At 50.6% G+C, this 23,009-nt stretch overlaps 7 protein-coding genes across 7 annotated transcripts in view; 4 read left to right on the top strand and 3 right to left on the bottom strand.

Moving 5' to 3' along the window:
• Nucleotides 1-880: 880 nt before the first annotated feature.
• Z518_09337 (uncharacterized protein) lies at nucleotides 881-4,823 on the bottom strand (the record flags this gene model as incomplete). Its single annotated transcript, XM_013413293.1, has 7 exons — nucleotides 881-1,209; nucleotides 1,323-1,419; nucleotides 1,475-1,862; nucleotides 1,955-2,222; nucleotides 3,312-3,953; nucleotides 4,010-4,646; nucleotides 4,728-4,823. The coding sequence occupies 7 exons, from the start codon at nucleotides 4,821-4,823 to the stop codon at nucleotides 881-883; spliced, it is 2,457 nt and encodes an 818-aa protein (XP_013268747.1).
• Nucleotides 4,824-5,807: 984 nt separating this feature from the next.
• On the bottom strand, nucleotides 5,808-7,409 carry Z518_09336 (uncharacterized protein; the record flags this gene model as incomplete). The annotated part of the gene is made up of 1 exon (XM_013413292.1): nucleotides 5,808-7,409. One exon carries the CDS (start codon nucleotides 7,407-7,409, stop codon nucleotides 5,808-5,810), a length of 1,602 nt encoding a protein of 533 aa, XP_013268746.1.
• Nucleotides 7,410-9,691: 2,282 nt separating this feature from the next.
• Z518_09335 (polyubiquitin) lies at nucleotides 9,692-10,681 on the top strand (the record flags this gene model as incomplete). The annotated part of the gene is made up of 2 exons (XM_013413291.1): nucleotides 9,692-9,713; nucleotides 9,786-10,681. The coding sequence occupies 2 exons, from the start codon at nucleotides 9,692-9,694 to the stop codon at nucleotides 10,679-10,681; spliced, it is 918 nt and encodes a 305-aa protein (XP_013268745.1).
• Nucleotides 10,682-11,017: 336 nt separating this feature from the next.
• Nucleotides 11,018-13,525, top strand: Z518_09334 (uncharacterized protein; the record flags this gene model as incomplete). Its single annotated transcript, XM_013413290.1, has 2 exons — nucleotides 11,018-11,812; nucleotides 11,867-13,525. The coding sequence occupies 2 exons, from the start codon at nucleotides 11,018-11,020 to the stop codon at nucleotides 13,523-13,525; spliced, it is 2,454 nt and encodes an 817-aa protein (XP_013268744.1).
• A 507-nt stretch (nucleotides 13,526-14,032) lies between these two features.
• Nucleotides 14,033-14,938, bottom strand: Z518_09333 (3-demethylubiquinone-9 3-O-methyltransferase; the record flags this gene model as incomplete). Its single annotated transcript, XM_013413289.1, has 1 exon — nucleotides 14,033-14,938. The coding sequence occupies one exon, from the start codon at nucleotides 14,936-14,938 to the stop codon at nucleotides 14,033-14,035; it is 906 nt and encodes a 301-aa protein (XP_013268743.1).
• A 766-nt stretch (nucleotides 14,939-15,704) lies between these two features.
• On the top strand, nucleotides 15,705-19,121 carry Z518_09332 (potassium/sodium efflux P-type ATPase, fungal-type; the record flags this gene model as incomplete). Its single annotated transcript, XM_013413288.1, has 2 exons — nucleotides 15,705-15,929; nucleotides 15,990-19,121. The coding sequence occupies 2 exons, from the start codon at nucleotides 15,705-15,707 to the stop codon at nucleotides 19,119-19,121; spliced, it is 3,357 nt and encodes a 1,118-aa protein (XP_013268742.1).
• Nucleotides 19,122-19,892: 771 nt separating this feature from the next.
• Z518_09331 (uncharacterized protein) overlaps nucleotides 19,893-23,009 on the top strand; it is a gene marked incomplete at both ends in the record, with an annotated part of 3,719 nt that continues 602 nt past the window's right edge. Inside the window, 2 exons of the mRNA XM_013413287.1 lie at nucleotides 19,893-20,919; nucleotides 20,996-22,992. Of these exons, the coding sequence (XP_013268741.1) occupies nucleotides 19,893-20,919; nucleotides 20,996-22,992 (3,024 nt within the window). The remainder of the gene's footprint in view (nucleotides 20,920-20,995; nucleotides 22,993-23,009) is intronic.

The following is a 23,009-nucleotide window of genomic DNA, read 5'->3' as shown; positions in this document are numbered from 1 at the left end:
GGCGTCACAGTGGTAAAGCTCTCAGAGCAGTCCACTACATTGAGCGGGTCGACATGAGAGCTCTGTCTGTATGATGGGAGTGGGGTGAGTAATGAGAAGGTGCCATCGAAAGGACCAAGATGAAAGTGAAAGACTTTCTGCCAAAAGGGGCAAGCGAAGGCCACGTGGAAGGGATTCTATAAAGTGTCAACGGAACAAAGCTTCGTCTGCACTACTACCTAGGCAACATGGGGTTACCTAGGGAGCTAGTATGCTCGGGGTACAAACTCCATCTCCGGGACCTGGAGGGTGGGTGGTACGGTCCCCATCTGGATCGGCGCTTGCTTTCCTCAACTCGCCGATAGATCCTCACTTGAAAACCGGCCAATTGGTGTACGGTTGTACTGCTCACTGCCCCACCGAGGCAGGACTCCAAAACGTCAGGCTTTATGTCAATCGCAAAGGGCAAGACTTCTCCGGCATCATCGGTCATCCATAGCCAGCTCGAGGTCGACAGTCCCAGTCCTTTCACTTGGTCAATTGTGGACAAAAGAAGGGATGAAAATCACAGCAAATCCGGAGAAATGGAAAGAAGGAAACTGTAGATTCAGCAACACCGCCCTGTGCCCATAAATGGCAAATCGTGCCGCCACGCGGTGTTTGCAGTTGCTGCGGATTTGGCATGAAGGCGAAGGACCTGGTACCACTGTGTATCGAGTGACCGGATGGGCCTGTCGCGAGAGATGAAGCCGGACCTGGCGTTGAGGGTGAGATGCAATCCATTATTTCTTCTCTTGGGGTTGCTGGATTCGGACTGGATCGTTATGTCTGGTGTGATTTGCTGGACGCTTGGCTGGCTGTTCGGGATCACTCCTTCATCGGCTAAGCTGTGTTCTTCCAGTCACTGGGATGGTCCTGAGCGTGGTGAAGCCATTTTCTGATCTCGAAATCGAGGTTCGGACTGATTGGAGACGTCGAAATTCAAATTTAGCGGGTAACGAGTCGATGACAGAGCAGATTCTTTTGAAGCCACAAATCGTAGACGTTCTGGACAAAAGCCATTGATTTCCTGATGCAGCTCATCCTCCCAGCCTGCAAGGCGGAAGAGTGGGGTCAGGTCACGTAATATGACGGATTGACTGTGAGCATTCCGTCGATCAGCAATGTCAAGTCCCAGTTGCTTCGCATTTGACTTCGCTGGTGAGCAATGGAAGAACATATTATACGTGGCTGTAATTAAGGAGGAATCAGCACTGGATCGCCAATATAAGGTTGCAGCCTTTGAAGTTGTTCTCGATTGAATACATCTCTCTTTAATTCAAGGCCAAAGTCTGGCTGCGAACGAGGAGCAGGGCGAGAATCCGGAGGTTTAATAAAAGGGATGGCGTGGACCCAGCATACGTTGGTATTCTCTCGGAGAATTTCTAGATGGCTGGCTCCCTTGTCGGCCAGTATCTTAGCTGAAAGGAACAATGAACGGTGCAATATCGCGGACCACCTTGGTCCCGTCCTCGCCCCTCGTTATTTTGCACGTCTTCTTGAACAGATTGTTGTCGGAGAAAAGGGTATGTTCAGGTGATGGCTGTGGTGCTTTCAGGAGCGTTTGGCAAAGCTCTTCGCTTTGCGCAGTAATGCCTCCTTCGTAATCGTCCATAAAGCTGCCACACTCCTTCAATTGATCTTCAAACAGTGGATGTCTATACGGGGAACTCTTCTGATCCCGTGGTTGTTGGCTGCTGGTGTTTGAGCGTTTGCGGCTAAGGGAGCCCGATCGTTTTCTTGCGAGCGCGTGATTAACGATGTCTCGAAACCGATCCATTGTCTTCTCCTGTCCTTCTGTCGGCCAGGTTCCGTTGTTCGTCCAGTACTCAACCCGAGCCTCGCTGATCGGGGTTACCGATGTTCGTGCTCATTTTGGAGACGCGTGGGACGGTGGAATTCCGTCTTCTTCTCAAGGTCGTTTTGACATCCTCACCTGCTGGGCGGACTTGGGCGTGTCTGGATATGATTGGCGGTTTGGAGGCGTAGGCTTCTACGTCTTTGTTGCGACGAGTTCACCTTGACGGCCCGTTTCTGGATCTGTTGAGAATTCGAGAGATTCCTCGCAAACCGTGGTAGGTCGCCGACCACGATGAAAATTGGCGCATATATGCCCGTTCGGTCTTCGTTTTGAGATATTGACCTCTTCCCAATCGCCGATGCCTTTGCAATCCGTGAACTTTGTGATACCCCGGGTGTTCGTGCTTTGAGGGTTAGAATAGTTACGGTATGGCAAAGGTTGCGACGACGAACCTTTATCCCCTTGGGTTGGCATACGCCGTCTCCATTGGTGCTGGACCACTAGCCATATCGACTGGAATTGAAGGGTCGACACGCTAATATATGTTTGCTAGAAGACAAAGATCTTGAAGGTACAAAGACTAACTCTCTGTTGGCTATAGCTCTCGGCAGCTGGAATAACACTTTCATTGCTCGAACCATAATTTATAGTCCGTTGCAAAACATTAGGTCACAGCTTTGCAAACATGTCACTCTTACATTTTGGACTTGTAATTCCCCGAATGACAGGCCACGTTGTCGGTATTGGAGACTCCCCAATATTGACCCTATTCCAATTTTTTTGCAAGTCAGATTCTGATGAAGTCCAGGGAAATTCTATCGTCCAATCTCCTCCAGTTCAGATTGCCTCAGCAGTTCAAGTCTTCACCTGAGAACATCACGGAAGCTGTCAGTGTTATCCAAGCTAAGGTCATGCTCGTCTTTAACTACGGGTCCGACATTCATCATTCAGCGAGGCGTACGTCGGTGTAAGCTCGCACGGTCTAATTCGGGCTCCTTCGTTCACCATACCATCTACGGGTGACTTTAGTTATATCTAGTTGTTCCCCATTCTGTATGAATCCTGCGGCATTGCCGGGTTTGAATAGTGCTAGCCATCGAGCATCCGGCTGAGTCCCGTAGCTCCTTCGGGCATGATCGGATGAAAGTCGCCCCACTTAATGCAACTCAATCCTGTTGAGGCGCATTTGTCTCACCATAGCTTGGCTCCCCCAATCGCCCGCCGTTCGTTGTGGAGGTTCGGTCATGCCAAATGGACTAGATTGACCAGAATTGGGAGACTTTGAATGCCCCATTCACATGTCAGGGGATCCTTTTTCAGCTTTTCCATGCACATCGCATCCCAAGGGGCCTGTTGGCCATGAAAAAATTTGAATGCTATAACATGGACGCTCTCGGCCTGTGATGCGTAAAAATTCTGTATCCTCTGGCCGTTTGGGGCGGGATTTTCCTAGCCATCCATGTTCAATCCTTTCGCAATGGAAGAATCGTACTCTCTTTGGACTTGAGTTCGATGTAAAATTTCCCTGTTACAAGACCCTCCAGCTTAGTGGTGATTTTGGCAAACAGCGGCTCCATTTTCATGGTCCATTCATGGCTGGCTGCACCGACACAGAGCGCCAGAATAATCGTCGCGAACGCACGCTGGGAAAATCCGGGAACGGGATATCGCTCAACATGATATTCGGCTCCGTTTTGGGTGGACTCTGGAATAAGTTCCTTAGGATGGCCAAAGTGTAGGATCCATGCAAAGATAGTGCGTACAATCATCCCGTGCAGCAGGTAGATTGCAAAACTAACTTTTCCAAGCCAGATAAGTGGTCGAGAACTAAGGGCCCAGCGAGCGTGGGGAGAGATGAGGATGCCCACCATGAGCAACAGTCCGCCTAGAGAACCGTACATGCGGTCTAAGGAGGCGGTGTAGTCGACAGGGAGGAAACGGATGCCAAACTCATGAAACCACTTGGACCATGAAGCGCGGTCGGAGAAGGAGCTTGGATAGGACATCATGACGAGGGAGATCAGGATAATTGGAGGGGATAAGTATGGCGAGACACTGGCGACAGCATTGGGGAAGTCTGAGAGACTGAGTTCGCCCAGAGCAACGCCCAAAAAGCAACAGAGGCCAGTCCAAGCTAGTTGGAATCAGTGTACAGTTCGTGGGCGTATGAGTCTGATTGAATTGACTTACGGTCACCGATCGTCCAGCTCCAATTCAGAGACCAGAATGCTAGAATGAATAGTGTCACGGTCCGCCAGAGCGGTATCATGGATATGACAAGGGTTAAAGCGCTGATGATCATGACGCTGCCCTGAAGAAGATAGACTAGGGCCCATTGTGGTTGATCATACGGATTCTCGTCTCCAAAAACCCAGGTAGCTTTCAGGCCGGCAAGGAGGTCCCGAAGGGCTTGGGTCCAGCTAGGACTGGCACCGGGAGTATTGCTCTTTAACCAAAATGCATCGCTCGAACTGGAGATCCGGTACAGGTCGATGTTGCAGATGAACCAACTAATGATCGTGGCAGCCGTTGCGGGAAGTACCAGGCGGAATATCCGACTGAAGGACGACGAAGCCAGTTTGGTTAGAGCCTTCTCAATCTGGCCGGCCCTGGCCAGTTGAATAGGTTTCAACGCATTGACGAAGCCCATCAGGATGAAAAAGACGGCAACCCATGAGTGACCGCTGGCGACCAGGCGGAAGATGGGTCTCTGGAACAAATACGGAGTCTCACTGTTTGGAGCGCAGCATGGCGGGATCAGCTCTCGAGCATAACAAAGAACAATATGTGACGAAACCACCAGGACGGCAGCGATTCCTCGCAGGCCCTATATTGCAAGAGACAAGTCATTAATCTCGAGGTTCGGTGGATTGTGAGGTGGGCAGCTGGGAATGAGATCAAGACTTACATCAACGAATGTCGTGTCTTTCATGGCATGTTCTTTGGCTCTTGGAGAGAGTCGAAAGGAAGCGGCCTTTTTGAGAGCATCCTTGACACTGTCCATGGCAAATCGTGGTGATGACAGACAGAGAGAAAAAGATGGGAGAATGGTCAAGATATCGTCTGCACAGTTAATGGAATTTTGAATGGGGGCGGAGCGTTTTCATTTTTATATTCGTTCAGCCTCGGACAAGATGTTCCAAGATAGCCGGGGAGACCAATGGGACCTAGTGCCCCTGTTTGAATGTTTTGTCAACAAGCCTGACTGGTTGGGCTGCGGCTGAAACGAAAAGCTTCCTCTGGTAGGTTGGAATCGGCGCCGTCAGGGTCGTCCGTGGACGATCAGTTGCAGAAAGTCATCCGCTTCCTGGGATCCATTGTCGCAGGTGGAGTCGTTGATGGGCCCTGAACTGCCCCAGAATTCGCTAAGTGCTGGAACATGTTTTGCCTGACTTGTTCTGCAACCAGTAAGAATCAGGGAATAAAAATAATTAGGGAGTATCGGAATACCTGTCCATGAATAACGACTCGCGGAGCACGAGGTGCCCGATGAATCTTTCCCTTTCCTTCGCGTTGGTCTCCGCCGTCGTCATCGCAGAATCGAAGCACGTCACTTTAAAACTGATCATTCAAGATGCGGCAAGAGCGCCGCCATCAAGTTCGACTTCCAATTTCAACCTGGTCCGACTTGCTGTGGCGACTGCCTTTAAAGGTAAACAATGGAAAACTGGCACTCAGATACCTCGACACCTTAGCTATATCACACATCAAAATTGAGGATACACAGGACCTCATCTGCGGTGAGACATGGGACAAAGCGGAGTAGCCACAGGTTGCACGGGTGGGGTTTCAAATGTTCGGTTGAATAAAACTTGGAAGGGCAGACAGATTTCATCCACTCGATATTGTGGATCCCTACCTCTTTCTGTCAAAAATGAAATATACCGTAGACGCAAAGAACCCTAGTAAGGGCCGACGCTGCTAGCAAAAAATACTCCTTCCTCCTGAATACAATTAGGAGGAGACTGACACTTCACAATGCTTCCAACTATGTGAATATCGCCTTCTCAAAGGCCGCAACATCTCCACCCGCAACTTTTACCGCCTTCAATGCCGCTTCACTCAATTTCTTTCGTTTCTCCCGCGCCTCCATCTCTCTCCGAGCTCTCGTCTTCGAACTTCCGCTCGGCGCGACGTCACTTAGCAATTTTGCAGAGTCCTTGGGTGTGAAATTCACAAAATCCATCACTGGTCCACCGCCGGTTGGCGTTTTGGGAGTCTTGGGCGTGCGTGGAGGCCTGGAAGCCGACCTAGTTCTAGGCACTGGAAGAGGTTCTTGTACTCCGCTGTCCCTGATCGGTCCTGATTTATGGATTGACTTTCGTCCGCTGTGGCTGTAATCGGTCACGGTCCTTGTGGGCGACCGCTGAGCATGACGACGAGCACTGATATTTGTGGGTGATTTGGAGAACGAGGGTGATCGAAATGGCGATCGACGTTGCTTTGGTGGTGTGATAAATGGAGAGCTCTCTGAAAAGACGTGCGACGGTGGCGGTGGAAGCGGTGGATATGGACTCATGCCACCGGGCGCCGCGACGGTCGTCGACGGATATGGCACTGCTATAGTGGCGCCTCGCCGAAGATATGTCTGAGGTTCGAACAAGACTGCCTGACTCATCTGCTCCGATTCGGGATATCGAATCCCCAACCTCGACAATCTAGGATCCATTGGCTGATGCAGTATTTGGTGCGGCATTCGTTGTGGAGTGGGCGCGGCTAAGGCAGGATATGTTTCTTCTGGTGCCAATGTTGGAAGAGGAGGATGACGGTTCATCGTGGGCAGTGAATACAGGGCTTGGGAATGTATGTCCCTGTTGGTATCGGAAGTATGAGTTCTTACATCCCGCGAATGGTTCGAGCTGCTTGAAGATGGCGGATTTCCGCTAGGAGGAGAGGGCACGGTTGCTTGCCCATGGGCGCTCTGCTGATGTTGCGACAAGAGTGAATCTTGGCTGTAATTCAGCATGGTGTCTTGATGTCCCTGTCCATGCGAATTGAGGAGCAGAGGGTCAATGGCGGAGGAGTAGTCCGTATCCACATTGTCATCTTGACACCCCGACGCAGGAATACCGATTCTTTGATTTCGAGCCATGACAGACGTCCTCATTTCCGGAAATCCACCGGTGGTCGATGGCGTCGCAAATCGCTTTGTTCGGCTGAATGAGGTGAACTCGAGTGGTGACACTGGAATTGGTGTGGTCTGAATTTGATGGTTGACGGTATTCATTGTTTGGATGGGTTCGATAAGCTTTGTTTCTGGTTTGCGCGTCTTTTCCACGGCAAGCCCAGCAGACTGCTGTCTTTGCTTCAAGCACCACACGCCCTGCCGCCAGGGTTGTGGTGGTGAATGGCTGTTTTTCGCGGATGCATCGAGCGAAGGCAAGTGGAACTGATCCTTGGGGACGGTATCACTGCCGAAAAGCTCTTCGAACTGCTCTTTATTCTCCTCGTCGCTGCCGTCGAGCCTGTACATATCTTCGTTGAAAACGTCGTCGAGCGAATTGCTCTCTTCGATAGATGTGGGAAATAACATCTTGAGGACTTCATCTTCTGGTCGAAATAGACAATCAGGAGAGTTTCCCAGAGACATGGTCGATCTTGTTCAAGTCGTGACTATAATTGAGAAACCGGTAGGTTCAGTCCAAGGGATGGAAGACGTGAAGCCAACGGATTCCAGATGAAGGAAATCAACAACATTTGTTGGGTGCCCCAGAAACTCGTCGTCGAAGGCCAAAATGGTCAGGAATGTTGTACGAAAGTATTCGTGACTCGATGTGGTCCAAGCTCTGGTGACTCGACTTTCCTTTTGAATGTCCAATGGAAAAGTGTGGATATGTACCACTCCCTCTTTTCTTTGATAGATTTGTATGGTGCTTTCAATGGCGCTGGAGGAAGGAGGTCTTCAAAGACGGATGTTGGCAACCATACACGATCATGTCAATTCCTGCCGTTCACAATGTTCTCCATGACTGGTGACACTGATCCTCCGTGGAGGCCTCGATTGTTCCCTGAGAAAGAGCCCTTCTCTCCCATAATCGGATTATTTTTTTCCCCATCAGAAGGCAGAGATTGAGTGAAAATTTGACCCTGCAGCATGCACGCCGATCGCTCATAATGGCCATTCCCAAATGCGCTTTCCGACAAGGTGGAGGCACTTAACTGTCTTTCGGTCGTGGTTCATTTATATACCAAATGGTCCGTCGCATTCTGGCCATTCTCCCGACCTGTTCGATTAGCATGACTTCAAAATTTGCCAGGACAGGCTAAAAAACTCTCCAGGACATCGATTTTTGTATCTTATTTGTCGAAAGTTACTCCACCCTGTATTGGTCCAGTAACAGTCCTGCCTGCCACGACTCCAATTCGTTCCCTGACCACATGAGACAAGAGTCCATCGATCGTGGACAAAGATCGAATGCTCTTTGGAAAAATTTGACAAAGATGGCTGGGGTTTCCAACAAAGAGCCCTTTCAAGGTAGGTCGAAGAGCGCGTCACTGCCATGGGAGATGCTCTGGGGAATTCAGAGCAGTATTTCATGTACTTTGCATCAGTTGGAATGCTCACATCTCTTGACCATGGACGAGATCACGTCGTGCATTGACACTCAGGGTGCCGGAGTTTCGAACCAATTTCAAGTCCACCATGTGCTACGTCGAAGACGTATATCATCGACCTTGTAACCACTGGGCTGATGCACCACGAGTCTATCATACATGCCCGTCAGCAAGCGGACTTACCCAGAAGCAATGTCCAACCCGAAAGAAATATGGATCAGTTCAGGAAGATTCTCTGTGCAAGCGGTGCAAGATTCGAGAAGAAAAGATATCAGGCAAAGATGCAGGTACGTTCATCTCGGTCTTTCAGGACAAGCAGACAAACAGAATGGTGGCCAATGTTCGGGATAGGGGACATGCAAGCAGTAGCAAAGGCAAACTGTCGAAATTGAGGAGGTAGCCAAGCGGGTTCTTTGGTTGGAAGTTCGAACAATATGGAAGTTTGAGGTGGCGTGACAGATGGATGCTGACCACTTCCAATAGGCTCTAGGATAGATAATTGCAACAAGTGAGTTGAAAGTCTGGGGAAATCAAGAGCTAGACGATGCTATAAGCAATTGCAGGGTCTGTTTCGGTGAGTGTCTGTAATCTGGTTGAATTTGAGAACGAAAAGGGAAAAGCTGGGGAGCAGCTAGCGACCAAGCCACTGACAACAGAGGCAAATGTGACGTGACAATTGCTGAGTCATACCTTGTTAGAGGCGACGCCAGTCACGTCATTGGGCTGGTTTTGTGGGGGCGGAGGGAAGTCCTGGGATACGATGCCGCCATCACTGCAAGTGGCTGATTCAGGGATTTGTGAATGTCTTCAAGGCCGGCCTCGCAAATCGCAGGCGAAGGGTCAGAGATTGAGGGTTCTAGTGACGAGGACGGAAAAGACGCGGGGAAGGAGAAAGACCGGCAATGGCTCACGTGGACTGGAATAGCTGGAGCGGCAAGTTGACACAGTGCCTGTTTGACGGTGAAATTTCTCGAGGCGATGTGTCCCCATTTCTGCCCTGCATCAGAATATTCCTTGCTGTGACAGTAGTGACCTGGGGATTGTCACACTCCCACCCAGAGCCTTCGACAAGATTCTCCGACTATCAGGCACCACATGGTACTAGTCCCAATCAGGCAAGTCTCGGCCGCCGCCGCCCAGCGCATTGCCACCTGCATTTATTTGCCAAACTTCCTACTTAAACCGCTCCCCTCACTCCGTTTACCAACCCTTCCCTCCTTCTCATCATACCACTTCCCACTTTTTGAATCTTGAGATCCTTCGTCAATCTCTCCTGATCATCTCATCTCACTACCAAACTTCATTCCATTCGCAATCATGCAAATCTTCGTCAAGACCTGTAAGTGACCGCGGGCGCTTATCTCCTGGCCCCCTTTTACCAATTGAACCTGATGTTAACATCTTTTGGCAGTGACCGGCAAGACCATCACCCTCGAGGTCGAGTCCAGCGATACCATCGACAATGTAAAGTCCAAGATTCAGGACAAGGAAGGCATTCCTCCTGATCAACAACGTCTCATTTTCGCCGGCAAACAGCTCGAGGATGGCCGCACCTTGAGTGATTACAACATTCAGAAAGAATCTACCTTGCATTTGGTCCTTCGCCTCCGTGGTGGTATGCAAATCTTCGTCAAGACTCTTACCGGCAAGACCATCACTCTTGAGGTCGAGTCCAGCGATACCATCGACAATGTGAAGTCCAAGATCCAGGACAAGGAAGGTATTCCTCCCGACCAACAACGTCTCATTTTTGCCGGCAAGCAACTCGAAGACGGCCGCACTCTCAGTGACTACAACATCCAAAAAGAATCGACTCTTCACCTGGTCCTTCGTCTCCGTGGTGGTATGCAAATCTTTGTCAAGACCTTGACTGGCAAGACCATCACACTGGAAGTGGAATCATCAGACACGATCGACAATGTAAAATCGAAGATTCAAGACAAGGAAGGAATTCCGCCGGACCAACAACGATTGATCTTCGCTGGAAAACAATTAGAAGACGGTCGAACTCTCAGCGACTATAACATCCAGAAGGAGTCGACTCTCCATCTCGTCCTCCGATTGCGAGGTGGCATGCAGATCTTTGTCAAGACCTTGACCGGAAAGACTATTACGTTGGAAGTTGAATCTTCGGACACTATTGACAACGTCAAGTCAAAGATCCAGGATAAAGAGGGTATTCCACCGGATCAACAGCGATTGATCTTTGCAGGCAAGCAATTGGAAGATGGACGCACTCTTTCTGACTACAATATTCAGAAGGAGAGCACTCTGCATTTGGTGTTGAGACTTCGTGGTGGTCAGTAAGCAAAAGAGCGGCTTTACTTCGTGGATTGCATCGGGGTTTGACACGTTTATGACCGTTCGGTTGCTTGGAATTCATGACATTCATATTGGCTGCGTTGGCGACGAATGCCAAGCAATGCCTTAGAGAAGTAGAATCAAACGAAATTACGATCTTTCTCACTCAATTCTGTCACGTTTTGTTATCAAGAAGAGTCGTAATTCGCGTGATCGTACCTTTTGCCACTCAAAAGCCCGTGACCAAACCATTCATGACTAGGCTTTTTCGCCTTGTTCATCTTTCCTTTTTCAAGTTCTCTTGAAATCGACAGCTTTATTCGAAACCCGTGTCTTTACGATATGCCCGACTATTTCTTTCACGTTGCTATTGAACTATTCACAGATCCAACCGCCACCAACCAAACAGAACATTCCCCACCACCGAATTTGACACAGTTCTTCGGAGCCTTGAAACCCTTCACGAATCATTCTGCGAGAAGGCGATCTCGAGATCATCATTTTGACCTGAAAAACCACCCTTCCCCGAGCCGAGGCCGCCAGCAACCCCCCCCGGATCACAATCTTTCCAGTCCTGAAATTCCTCACTCGGATTCCAAAGATCACCGATTAGACAACATTCTCCTTGAAGGTACGGACATGTCGTCCCATTCTGGAGGAGTGGAGTCGCCAAGCTCGAAAGAGAATATCATCGGAAAAGGAATTGGCAGCGCAATATCAGGGCATCACATGAAGGGTCGATACGAGCCTTTGGAGGGCCACGACAGCGCAGAAGGGTGGGGAATTGTGCATCTTTACCGAGACTCTGAAGAGACTTCAGGACTATACAAGGACTCTGTCTACAAAACCAGCGACTTGTGGAGTGATGGGCTGCGCAACCCTCCACCGGGCAAACCACATCCTCCTCCCAAAGACGAAGAATGTACTACCCTGTGCATATTGGCCGTACCGTCCTATATGACTCCTTCAGATTTCCTGTCTTTCGTCGGTCAGGACACAAGGGACGAAGTGAGCCACTTCAGAATGGTCCGCACCTCCAGAGCCAACCGATACATGGTCTTGATGAAGTTTAAACGTGGCAAAAAGGCAAGAGAATGGCAATACGAATGGAATGGGAAAGTTTTTAACAGCATGGAGGTGAGTGATCCTCCAGATGAAACTTCCCCCATACGATCCTAACGTTTTCAATAGCCTGAAACATGTCACGTTGTTTTCTTGAAATCGGTCGAATTGATTCAAACTCCAGCTACGGAACAGAACAGCGGCCTGAGTTCCCCAACGACAAGTTATCCTCGTATGTCAAACGATCCCTTCATACCCGCATCAACAACCTCACGACCTCTTGCTCCTCGAACGCCGTCCCTGGTCGAACTTCCCACCTGTCCCGTCTGCCTGGAGCGGATGGACGAAACCACCGGACTGCTGACCATCCCTTGTCAACATGTCTTTCACTGTACCTGTCTGGAAAAGTGGTCAGGCGGTGGCTGTCCTGTATGTCGGTACACTCACGATGACTTCTCATCCCGCCTCGGTTCGTACAAGTACAAGAGCAAGAACGCCGGTGAATACGAAGTGTACGATGGGCCGTTGGAATGTGAGGTTTGTCATGTGGATACAAGTCTTTGGCAGTGTCTCATATGCGGCAAAGTTGGTTGTGGAAGATATGAAGGCAAGCATGCCTACGCGCATTTCGAGGAGAGTGGGCACACATTCAGCATGGATCTGGAAAGTAAGAGAGTTTGGGACTATGTTGGAGATGGGTACGTGCACCGAATCATTCAAGATGCCGCCAAACCAGGTGAAAAGTTGGTGGAATTACCGGGTAGAAGACGGGAACCAACTGCCCTCGAGGGTCAAGAAGATATTGAGGTGGCAAAAATGGAAAATATTGCTCTGGAATATACGCACCTCCTGACGAGTCAGCTTGAAAGTCAGAGAGTCTATTTCGAAGAAGTGGTTGAGAGAGCAGTTGACAAAGCTGCCGAAGCTGCGAAGAAGGCTGAGAGAGCAATGGAGGAGTGTCGCGTCGCCACAGAAAAACTGCACATTCTGGAGAATGAACATGATTTCGTGGCCAAAGGTCAGGTTCCTGAACTGGAAAAGGAGAAAGCGCGACTCGAGAAACGAAGTGCGAAATTTGAGGAAATGGCTCGGAGCTTCAACTTGAAATACCAGGAAGAGAGGACCTTGACTTCCAGTCTCATGGAGAGGGTCAAGTTCCTGGAAGAGACGCAATTGAAGGAGTTAAACAACACGATTCAGCGGCTTGAAGAAGAGAACGCGACCAAGGAGTTCTTGATGGAAGGATTGAGAGAAGAACATCACGATGCCATGATGCAGATCTCAGCACAGAAGAAGTTACAGGAGATGGTTGAGAAAGGAGAGCTTGAACAGGAAGACCTTGAAGGAGCGGTGATTGAAGCTGGGCCAGCCGCGAAGAAGATCCCATTACGAAGAAGGCGGAAGACGGTAAATGATCAGCCTTGCAGAGGCAGTTCACCATCAATACCGCCTCCGGTGGCATACCCTGGGAGCTCAGCACCTTCTTCTGCGTCGGTCGGGAAGACGGACGAGTCTTATCTCCTCTATACCGATATCTTCGGCCAGAGCTTGCGGGGAAAGAACTGGGACGATGAAAAGGCCCAAAAGATCCTCGGCGAGTGCAGGGCCAGATTGCTCGGTGAGGGATTACTTGTCCCGTCTGCGTCGACATCTGTGACAGTGGAGACGGAAGACAGCGAGGCCGAGGCGGATGGCCAGCACAACGATGATGGCGAGAGTGAGGGCAAGGCAAAGGAGAGTGTAAGCAGGAAGAAGAGAGGGAAGAAGTCGAAGAAAATCGTCACATGAAGCTGGAATGAGGAGGCGAACTTGGTTATCTGGCCACAAACGATCGAGAAACCATGTTCTGTTCGAGTTGGACTCTGTTCCCTTCGAGGAATTGTGTTGTATGGCATATATCCTGAAGTTGATGAATGCAAATTTATGATACCCCCCTTTACCATAATTTTTGTTTCCACATGTTTCACCAAATTAGGTATCTTTCGCTGCTCTAGGTATCGTCGTCTATAACTTGTATTTTCCGTAGTCTCGTTGAATCTGGTTACATGACCGTCGAACGCCGCTTAGCCGTGGGAATACAATGCTTGAGGTATGGTAAAGTACAGTAGCTTTGTACAGATGCTCGTGAAGGGTCGCCTGGTGAAGATTAATAATAATGACGGCACAACATGCATCAGGCGTCGAGGAAAATCGCTGGATAGAAAGTGTCTAGACAGATTGACCCCAGTGGTCTCCTTGGGACCCATTTGGCGATCATGTTTCCACAGGCAGCCCGGTGCCCGTTACTTGGTGCATCTAATCAAGTTTTTGAATCCCAAAGAAATAATTGCCAAAGTCCTCGCTTTTATCCACGCTCTGCCAGCCAAGCGCAGGAACATAGGTCACGCCTTGTGTCTGAAAGTCGCCCCAGGTCCCCGGGGCTCGTGATTCGAAGTACTGGCGTAGTTCGGACGGGTTGATGTATTTGTTCCAATCATGTGTTCCTGCTGGAACAACACCGATCAAAGGCGCCTCCGCTATGAGTTTTGTGGTCAGATATGCCACGGGCGAGCGGGCGATTGTCGAGCCAATGATCCATCCGCCGGGCTTGACGTGTGGAATAGCCAGTTCGAGGAAAGATGAGGGAGAGTCAATGTGTTCGAGAACTTCGAAGAGGGTCAAGATGTCGACTTGGTCTTCTTCCACGGAGGGGACAGGGAGGTCTTCGATCGCACAGTTGAGATACCGCAGTCTCGGAGGCAAGATTGCAGGATCGGAACGTTGATGGGATTTGGCAACTTTAATCACCAGTTCAGTAGGGTCAATAGCGGTCACGGCTGATGTTGTGGGAAGGCGAGCGGCGGAGGAGGCGAAAATACCTCCGCCGCAGCCAATATCGAGGAACGAGAAGGACTGAGGAGTGGTGAGAGCGGACGAATTTATGCACGACTGAATGAAGTCATGGCGGAGGGGATTCATGAGGTGCAATAACCTCGATGGTCCATGTGGATCCCACCACGATGAAGCCAACCGGGAGAAATGTGAGACCTCAGACGTAGACACAGAGGAAGCAGTCGAATGATGTCTGCCTTGTGCAGCCGATCCTCCAGCCCCTGTCACAGACAATGTCGGTCTCCCGATCGGCCTCCAGGTATTGACCGAGTATTTATTCACGACATTCAAGGTCGACCTCAGCCGGGGCCCAATGAGGACTGCAACCATCTTTTGCAAAAGGCTTGTAGAGCTTGGTCGGCGAAAAGATCGTCAGAGGTTGAGGTGCAGTCCAGGTCACACTCGTGTGCCCGGGATGAGGAGGCGCATCTCTGGGGGATTATCGCATCATCAGGACCGACACTCCGAACAAAGTCAAATCTGGTGGCGAAACTTGTGGGCGGAAAGCGGGCGAGAGTTGACAGGTCTGGAGAGACTTGCCGTTGCAAGCGAAGCGGAGAGCCAAGGATGCCAAGACAGACACTGTCCTTGGCATTCGCTTTCGGGGCAGCCTCGGCGTTTCTTGGGCGCCTTCTCGTGTGCTCTTCTCCCGAATTCAACCAGACGCCGTTCATCTGTCGCTGTTTTGCTTCTTGGAATGTTCTTGAATCGCAATGCATTTCCGGCCTTGGCCGCCTCCGCTCCGTCTTCGGACCCTGGTCACGTAGCCGCCCACCCCTTCAGCATCTCACTATCCCATGCCAAGGTAGGTCGTGATCCTCTGTCGATGCCTGATATCTCTTGGCTTCAAGGATTATACATGGCGGAAGTCTTGGGCCTTCGTGGGATGGCGAGTCTGTGTGTTCCAATCGGAGTCTGCCTCAGGCCATAAAACAAATCATAGATCCCGTCTCCCAGGTGCCACCAACCTCTCGTGAAATCAAGCCAATCTTGAACATTTGACCATTTCATACACAACCCTTTTTTGCCACCAAGCAAATCTACGCAATCTCAACATTGAACCCATATCTTCTCCCTATCCCGGTACGGGCCCACAATGGGTAAGAAAGGTGGAAGAGCCGCGCAAAACTACGGAAAGCATCCGTTCTTACTTTCAGCGGATGAGATCATTCGCCAGCTTGAGACCAACGTCGATTCCGGCTTGACCAGTATTCAAGTGCAACAATACCAAGAGAAATATGGCCCTAACAGACTAGAGGGCGATGGAGGAGTGTCCTGGTATACCATTTTGGGAAAACAGATCTCGAATGCTATGATATTGGTAACGTTTCTCGGATCGGACGCCATTTGATGAATCCCCGCTCGCCACTAACTCGGACAGGTCCTGGTGCTCGCCATGGCACTGTCTTATGGTGTGGAAGACTTCGTCGAAGGAGCCGTCATCACGGCAGTTATTGTTCTGAATGTCCTGATCGGATTTTATCAGGAATTCCAGGCGGAGAAGAAAATGGACGCTCTTCGATCGCTTTCATCACCCTCCGCCGCCGTTGTTCGTGACGGCAACGAGATGACTATTCCATCTGGCGAAGTCGTGCCGGGCGATGTTGTTTCCATCAAAACTGGTGACACCGTCCCGGCCGACTTGAGATTATTCGAAGTCATGAACTTGGAATGTGACGAAGCAATCTTGACGGGAGAAGCCCTTCCCGTGGCCAAAGAAGTCGAATTCGAGGCGAGGCACGGTACAGTCAAAGAAGACCTTGGACTGGGAGATCGACTAAACATCGCCTACTCGTCGTGCACCGTCACCAAAGGCCGTGGTCGTGGTGTCGTCGTCTACACCGGCATGTCCACCGCGATTGGAGGGATTGCCGCGACGATGCAGAGAAAGATACGCAAGCCCAATCGATCAATGTCGAGAAAGAAGTATGGTCCAATGCAGCCCGTCAAAGGAGGTGTGCTCCGTGTTTGGGATGGAATTCTCAAATTCCTTGGTCTCACAGAGGGCACACCTCTCCAGATCAAACTCAGCAAATTGGCCTACGTCCTCTTTGGTTGCGCGATTCTCCTGGCCATGATTGTCTTTGGTGTCAATCGATTCAATGTCACCAATGAAGTTGCCATTTATGCCATCTCGACCGGAATTGCCATCATCCCCGAATCTTTGATTGCCGTTCTGACCATCACCATGGTGGTGGGAATGACCCAAATGCGAAAGCGAATGGTCGTCGTCCGACAACTTAGTGCTCTTGAAGCGCTTGGAGGTGTCACAAACATCTGCTCGGATAAGACGGGAACACTCACACAAGGAAAGATGGTCACTCGAAAGGCATGGATTCCCGGAGTGGGTATCTACAGTGTCGAAAACTCGAACAACGCGTCCGACCCCACCGAAGGAACCATCACCTTTGGCAAAGCTCCCCGATCTCGAAAGGAAGTGGAGGCAGAGAAGCTCGCCAGACAAGAAGAGCTGGATCGCAAGCGAAGTGTGGCCGGCGTCGCTTTCGATGTGCCAGCGGAAAAGCTTCGTAAGGACACCGAAAAGGTGGCGTCAGAGGAGAAGAGCGTCATCAAAGAGAATCCCGAAGCCACGCCCGAGCTCCAGGCATTTCTCGAATCCGCTGCCCTGTGCAACTTAGCCATCATTCGCAAGGTGACGGAAGATGGCCAAGAGAAATGGAAGACCGCTGGTGATCCGACCGAAATTGCTCTCCAAGTATTCGCCCACCGGTTCCATTATGGCAAGAAGACTCTCGAAGAACAAAAGGGATGGTCCCAGAAGATGGAATTCCCATTTGACAGTTCCATCAAGCGTATGTCCGTTGTGTATACCCAACCCGCCGAGGACCGTTCCATCATCTTCACCAAGGGTGCCGTCGAACGTATCATTGATCTCTGCACGTCCGCTGGTGTCGGTCAATATGAGCAAGAGATGACGCCCGAGCTCAAGGAAAGTATTCTCGAACAAATGACCTTCCTGGCCGAACAGGGTCTCCGTGTCCTGGCCATCGCTCGAAAATTCACCCAAATGGATATTGCAGAACACTCGGATATCGACCGTGCCGAGGTCGAGAAAGATCTTTGCCTCTTAGGCCTTGCTGGTCTTTATGATCCTCCTCGACTCGAGACCAAAGGGGCCGTTCAAGCTTGTACCACCGCAGGTATCACGGTGTCCATGTTGACTGGTGATCATCCTTCAACCGCCACCGCCATTGCGAAAGAGGTGGGCATCATTCCGAAGAACATGGGGACCCTGGCCCCCGACGTGGCTGCCGCTATCGTAAAGACAGCCGCTGAATTCGACAAAATGACTGACGCGGAAATCGACGCTCTACCCACACTCCCCCTCGTCGTCGCCCGATGTGCTCCCGAGACCAAAGTCCGGATGATCGAAGCCCTTCACCGTCGCCGCAAATTCGCCGCCATGACCGGCGATGGCGTCAACGACTCCCCCTCTTTGAAACTGGCCGACGTGGGAATTGCCATGGGTCTGAACGGAAGTGACGTTGCCAAATCAGCCTCCGATATCGTCTTGACCGACGATAACTTCGCCAGCATCGTCAACGCTGTTGAAGAGGGACGACGTATGTTCGACAACATTCAGCGCTTCGTCTTGCACCTCCTCACGTCCAACGTCGGCGAAGTCATCCTCTTGATCTGCGGTCTAGGCTTCCAAGACGAGTCCGGTTTCTCCGTCTTCCCTCTCTCCCCACTCCAAATCCTCTGGATCAACATGCTCACCTCGTCATTCCCGGCCTTTGGACTCGGTCGAGAAAAAGCCTCCCCCGACGTGATGGAACGCCCCCCACACGATAACAAGAAGGGCGTCTTCACATGGGAACTCATCACTGATATGCTCGTGTACGGCACGATCCAAGGAACCTGCTGCCTCATGACCTTCGTATTTATCGTCTACGGACCCGGCCGCGACGGCCTCGGCGTGGACTGCAACCGCCACTACAGCGACAGCTGCGACGTTGTCTTCCGCGCTCGTGCCGCCGTCTTCGCCGAACTCACCTGGCTCATCCTGATCTCGGCATGGGAATTCAAAGCGATGCGCCGCAGCATGTTCAAAATCAACCCACACGACACTCGCGCATTCCCTTTCTTCGCCGATATCTGGGAGAACCAATTCCTGTTCTGGTCCGTGGTTATTGGGGCCGTGTCCGTGTTTCCTGCCGTCTATATTCCTGGCTTGAATACGAGCGTCTTCAAACACAGAGGAATCAGCTGGGAATGGGCACCGGCTATCGTCTGTGTCTTTGTCTTTGTGTCGGGCATGGAGGCGTGGAAGTACATCAAGCGTGCGACTGGCTGGTTCAAGGAGGAAGAGACAGAGGGTATGAAAGCCAGGAGACACCAGCGTACCGCGCTGGGTTTGAAGCAGGGCTTCTTCACCTTGGCGAGAAGCTTCACTAAGAGTCGATCCATGGAAAAAAGATCTATGACGGAGCAGAGTGAGCAGAGCGTGCCTGGAAGAGGAATTCTGCCACGAGTCAGGGAGGAAGCTTAAATGGTTTTCACCCTTTTGTGTTCATTTCCGACTACTTATGGAGTCGGATGTATTTTGGATAGATTTTCCATCTACGTTTCATGGGGGAGAAGAAACAACTATCATTGATAGTTGTCATCTCATGTGGCAAGCCCTACCCATACTTGGTGTAGCCTGCTACTAGCATATCGTAACGATAACGACGCCTACTTATGTCTGTGCTGCCGTCTATTCTGCCTGGCAAATACTATAGTCACGTGTAAATGACTAGTAGCATGATGGCCACAGGGCAAGCATCAGCCACAGCCACGTGGCTGACTGCCTCTTGCTCCTCGAAATCCGAGCACGTGATGACGCGCAAGGACCCAGGTAATGCTTTCAGCCTCACATTTGTACGGAATTGATGCGTTGACAGCTATCCAAGCGCCTGCGACCTTTCGGCTCGGCCGCAGCCAAATATGTCGCTATCACATCGGCCTTGGAGCACATTATATTCTAGCTTGAATGCCACGTCGCAGCCGCCCAACATCCTGCCGGTTTCCACTACTTTCAAAATCTCTCCCCTTCCATATTGGTGTGGTCTAATGATTGCGCGCTCGTCTTCGCAGTTGCTCAGCCCTCCAGTATAGTAGAGGCCCATCCTTTCACGCTCCATGGTCTCGCTTCGACCTGATGGTCGAAATTCGGCCCTCGCTACCCGCCCTCAGCTGCGTCTCCTCTTCCTCTGCTCCGAGACGAACTACCACCTCTTATTCTCTCCTTGCCATCGATAACAGCGATTAATCGTCACCAATGTCTATTAGACGGTCTTTACCAGTCGATGAATACCATGTCGGGGTGGTCTGCGCCCTACCTCACGAGATGACTGCGGCGATAGCCATGCTGGATGAGGAGGATGAGCCGATCAAAAGCAAAGATGTGCATGACAATAACAGTTACGTCCTGGGCCGGATGAGTCAACATAACGTGGTCATTGCATGCTTACCAGCCGGTATCTATGGGACTAACGCCGCCGCTACCGTCGCCAAAGACATGTTGAGGACGTTTACTGGTCTGCGCTTTGGCCTGCTGGTGGGAATTGGAGGGGGAATCCCGAACCTACAGAATGGTCGTGACATCCGGCTCGGTGATGTGGTGGTGAGCCAGCCAGACAAAACCTTCGGCGGAGTCGTTCAGTACGACTTGGGCAAGAATCTGGGGCAAGGTGGATTTGAACGGAAAGGCTCTCTCAACCGTCCTCCGACTCTACTTTTGACAGCACTGTCCTCTCTTCAGTCCAAATCCGGCATTCAAAACAGCCCGGTGTTAAAGTATCTCGCGGAAATGGACCAGAAATATCCCTCTCTAAAGGACGAGGGCTACTCCTCTCCAGGTATCAACATGGACCATCTGCATTGCTCTCAATGCGACCCATCTCATTGGTGGTGGTTCCTCTGGCTGTTGTTGCTATGGTTCTGCCCTTTGTTACGTTGTGAGAGGTGTGAGAATGGTAGAGTTCTCAGGCCGTCTCGCAATCACGAGAACCCGGTGGCTCACTACGGAACTATCGCTTCGGGGAATCAAGTGGTCAAAGATGCTCGAGTCCGGGACCAACTGGGCCAGAAGTTCAATGCGCTTTGCGTGGAAATGGAAGCGGCAGGTTTGATGGATAATTTCCCATGCGTTGTTGTGCGAGGCATCTGTGATTACGCCGACTCTCACAAAAACGATGCGTGGCAGAGGTACGCGGCCGTCACGGCAGCTGCATATGCCAAAAGCCTCCTGCGGCATGTAACGCCGCAGCAGACCACCGGTGAGAGGCGTATTCAGGAAGTTGTGGGTAAGTAGTACGAGTGAGTGAATCATTTCCTTGAGGCCGCAATGTTATACTAACATGCAATTTTCTTCTTTTCAAGGTATTTTAGCGGATCAGCTGCAGGTGAACAAGGAAATTTTGAACGAGACCAGACAGCAACATTTGAAAACAGAGACACGTTACCAAGACGACAAACATCGACTTTGCCATCAAGCATTCAAAACAAGCACGTACGAACACTTCAAGAATGTCAATCCTGACCGAGTAGACGGCACCTGTCAGTGGGTCCTGTCTCATCCTCATTATCTTCAATGGTGTACAAATGTCCACGATGATCTCCTCTGGATTTCAGCTGACCCGGGCTGCGGAAAGTCAGTCCTTACCAAATCGCTGGTGGACAATGAACTTCAAAATACTGAAGGGCATACGGTATGCTTTTTCTTCTTCAAAGATAATGAGGAGCAGGATAGCTTAGCGCCGGCTCTTTGTGCCCTTCTCCATCAATTGTTCACCCATCAGCCCCAGCTGATTCGACATGCGGTTTCGGCGTGGGAGAGAAACGGAGACAAATTATCAAAAGAAGTGCCGGAACTCTGGCGCATGTTGCTCGCTGCAGCCACGGATTTCGAGGCTCACGATGTGACGTGCGTTCTCGATGCTTTAGACGAATGTCGACATTCTGACCGGTACTGGCTGATCAACATGTTGGCCAAGTTCCATTCCCAGATATCGTCCTCTCCGTCAACTGCACGACGAGGTCGATTGAAATTTCTAGTCACCAGTCGACCATATGACGACATTGAAATTGAATTCCAGAATACTCTAGGAGATCTACCTACCATTCGATTACGGGGTGAAGAGGAAAATGACCAGATCCACCAGGAGATTAACCTAGTCATCCGAATGAGAGTGGGAAAACTAGCAAAGGACTTAAAATTGAATCGTCAAACAAAGGACCAACTGGAGGAAAAACTGCTTAAGATGGAGCATCGAACGTACTTATGGCTCTATTTGGCAATTGAGAGCATCTACGAGACTTATCGATACAGCTTCCGACCTGAGGAAGCATCCATTGAATCACTCCCCTCGACTGTGGAAGACGCGTACGAGAAGATTTTGAGGCGGGTGCCTGAGGAGCAGACAGGCAATGTGAAAAAGATCTTGCAGATTGTGGTAGGAGCACGTCGCCCGCTAACCGTCCAGGAGATGGCCATCACTCTAGGAATAGCCACGGCAAGGCAGACTCAGTCGCTAGACCAGGTGCAGCTCGACCCCATTCGGCTTGAAAGCAACATTCGACATTGGTGTGGACTCTTCGTCTTTATTAATCACGGCAGAATATATCTTATTCACCAAACAGCCAAGGAGTTTTTGATCTGTAGTAGTGGCTCCACTGCTACTGTGTCTGCATGGAAACACTGTCTTGATCCGTGCGGGATTGAGAAAGACATGACTCGAATCTTGGTCGAATTTTTGTGCTTTGAGGACATTAGGCCGAACATACAATTCCTAATCGAGAAATTAGGAAGACACAAGAGAATAGACGACATTCTAGACAAAGAAAATTACGTCGAATGCCTTGTGGCCTATTCAGCAGAGCACTGGCCTCGTCACCTGCGAGATGCACACCTGCACAAGAACGATTCGCTTTTGAATAGGATTTGGCCCCTTTATGATACTAATAGTGGTCTATGCGATCTATGGTTTACGATCTTTTGGAGGGCGACTATGCCATATATTGATCAGCCACGGATGAACTCCGTTTGCCTAGTGGCATGTCTAGGACATGAAGAGGCACTTGAATTAATGCTACAGTCGAACAAGTATCACGACATCAACGAATCCGACAATGATGGTCCCATAGCGTTAATTTGGGCAAGCCAATTTGGTCACGAGAAGGTGATGCAGATGCTACTCGACAGAGGGGCTGAGATCAATGCTCAAGGAGGGGGATATGGCAATGCCCTGCAAGCAGCATCGCACGGTGGTCACGAGAAGATTGTACGGATACTACTCGATAGAGGGGTGGAGATCAATGCTCAAGGAGGGTTCTATGGCAATGCCCTGCAAACAGCATCGCACGGTGGTCACGAGAAGGTTGTACAGATACTACT

The sequence above is a fragment of the Rhinocladiella mackenziei genome, assembly GCF_000835555.1.
Source record: "Rhinocladiella mackenziei CBS 650.93 unplaced genomic scaffold supercont1.7, whole genome shotgun sequence".
Classification (NCBI taxonomy): Eukaryota; Fungi; Ascomycota; class Eurotiomycetes; order Chaetothyriales; family Herpotrichiellaceae; genus Rhinocladiella; species Rhinocladiella mackenziei.
Note: the sequence above shows the minus strand (reverse complement) of the source record. Positions and strands in the feature narration are given on the sequence as shown.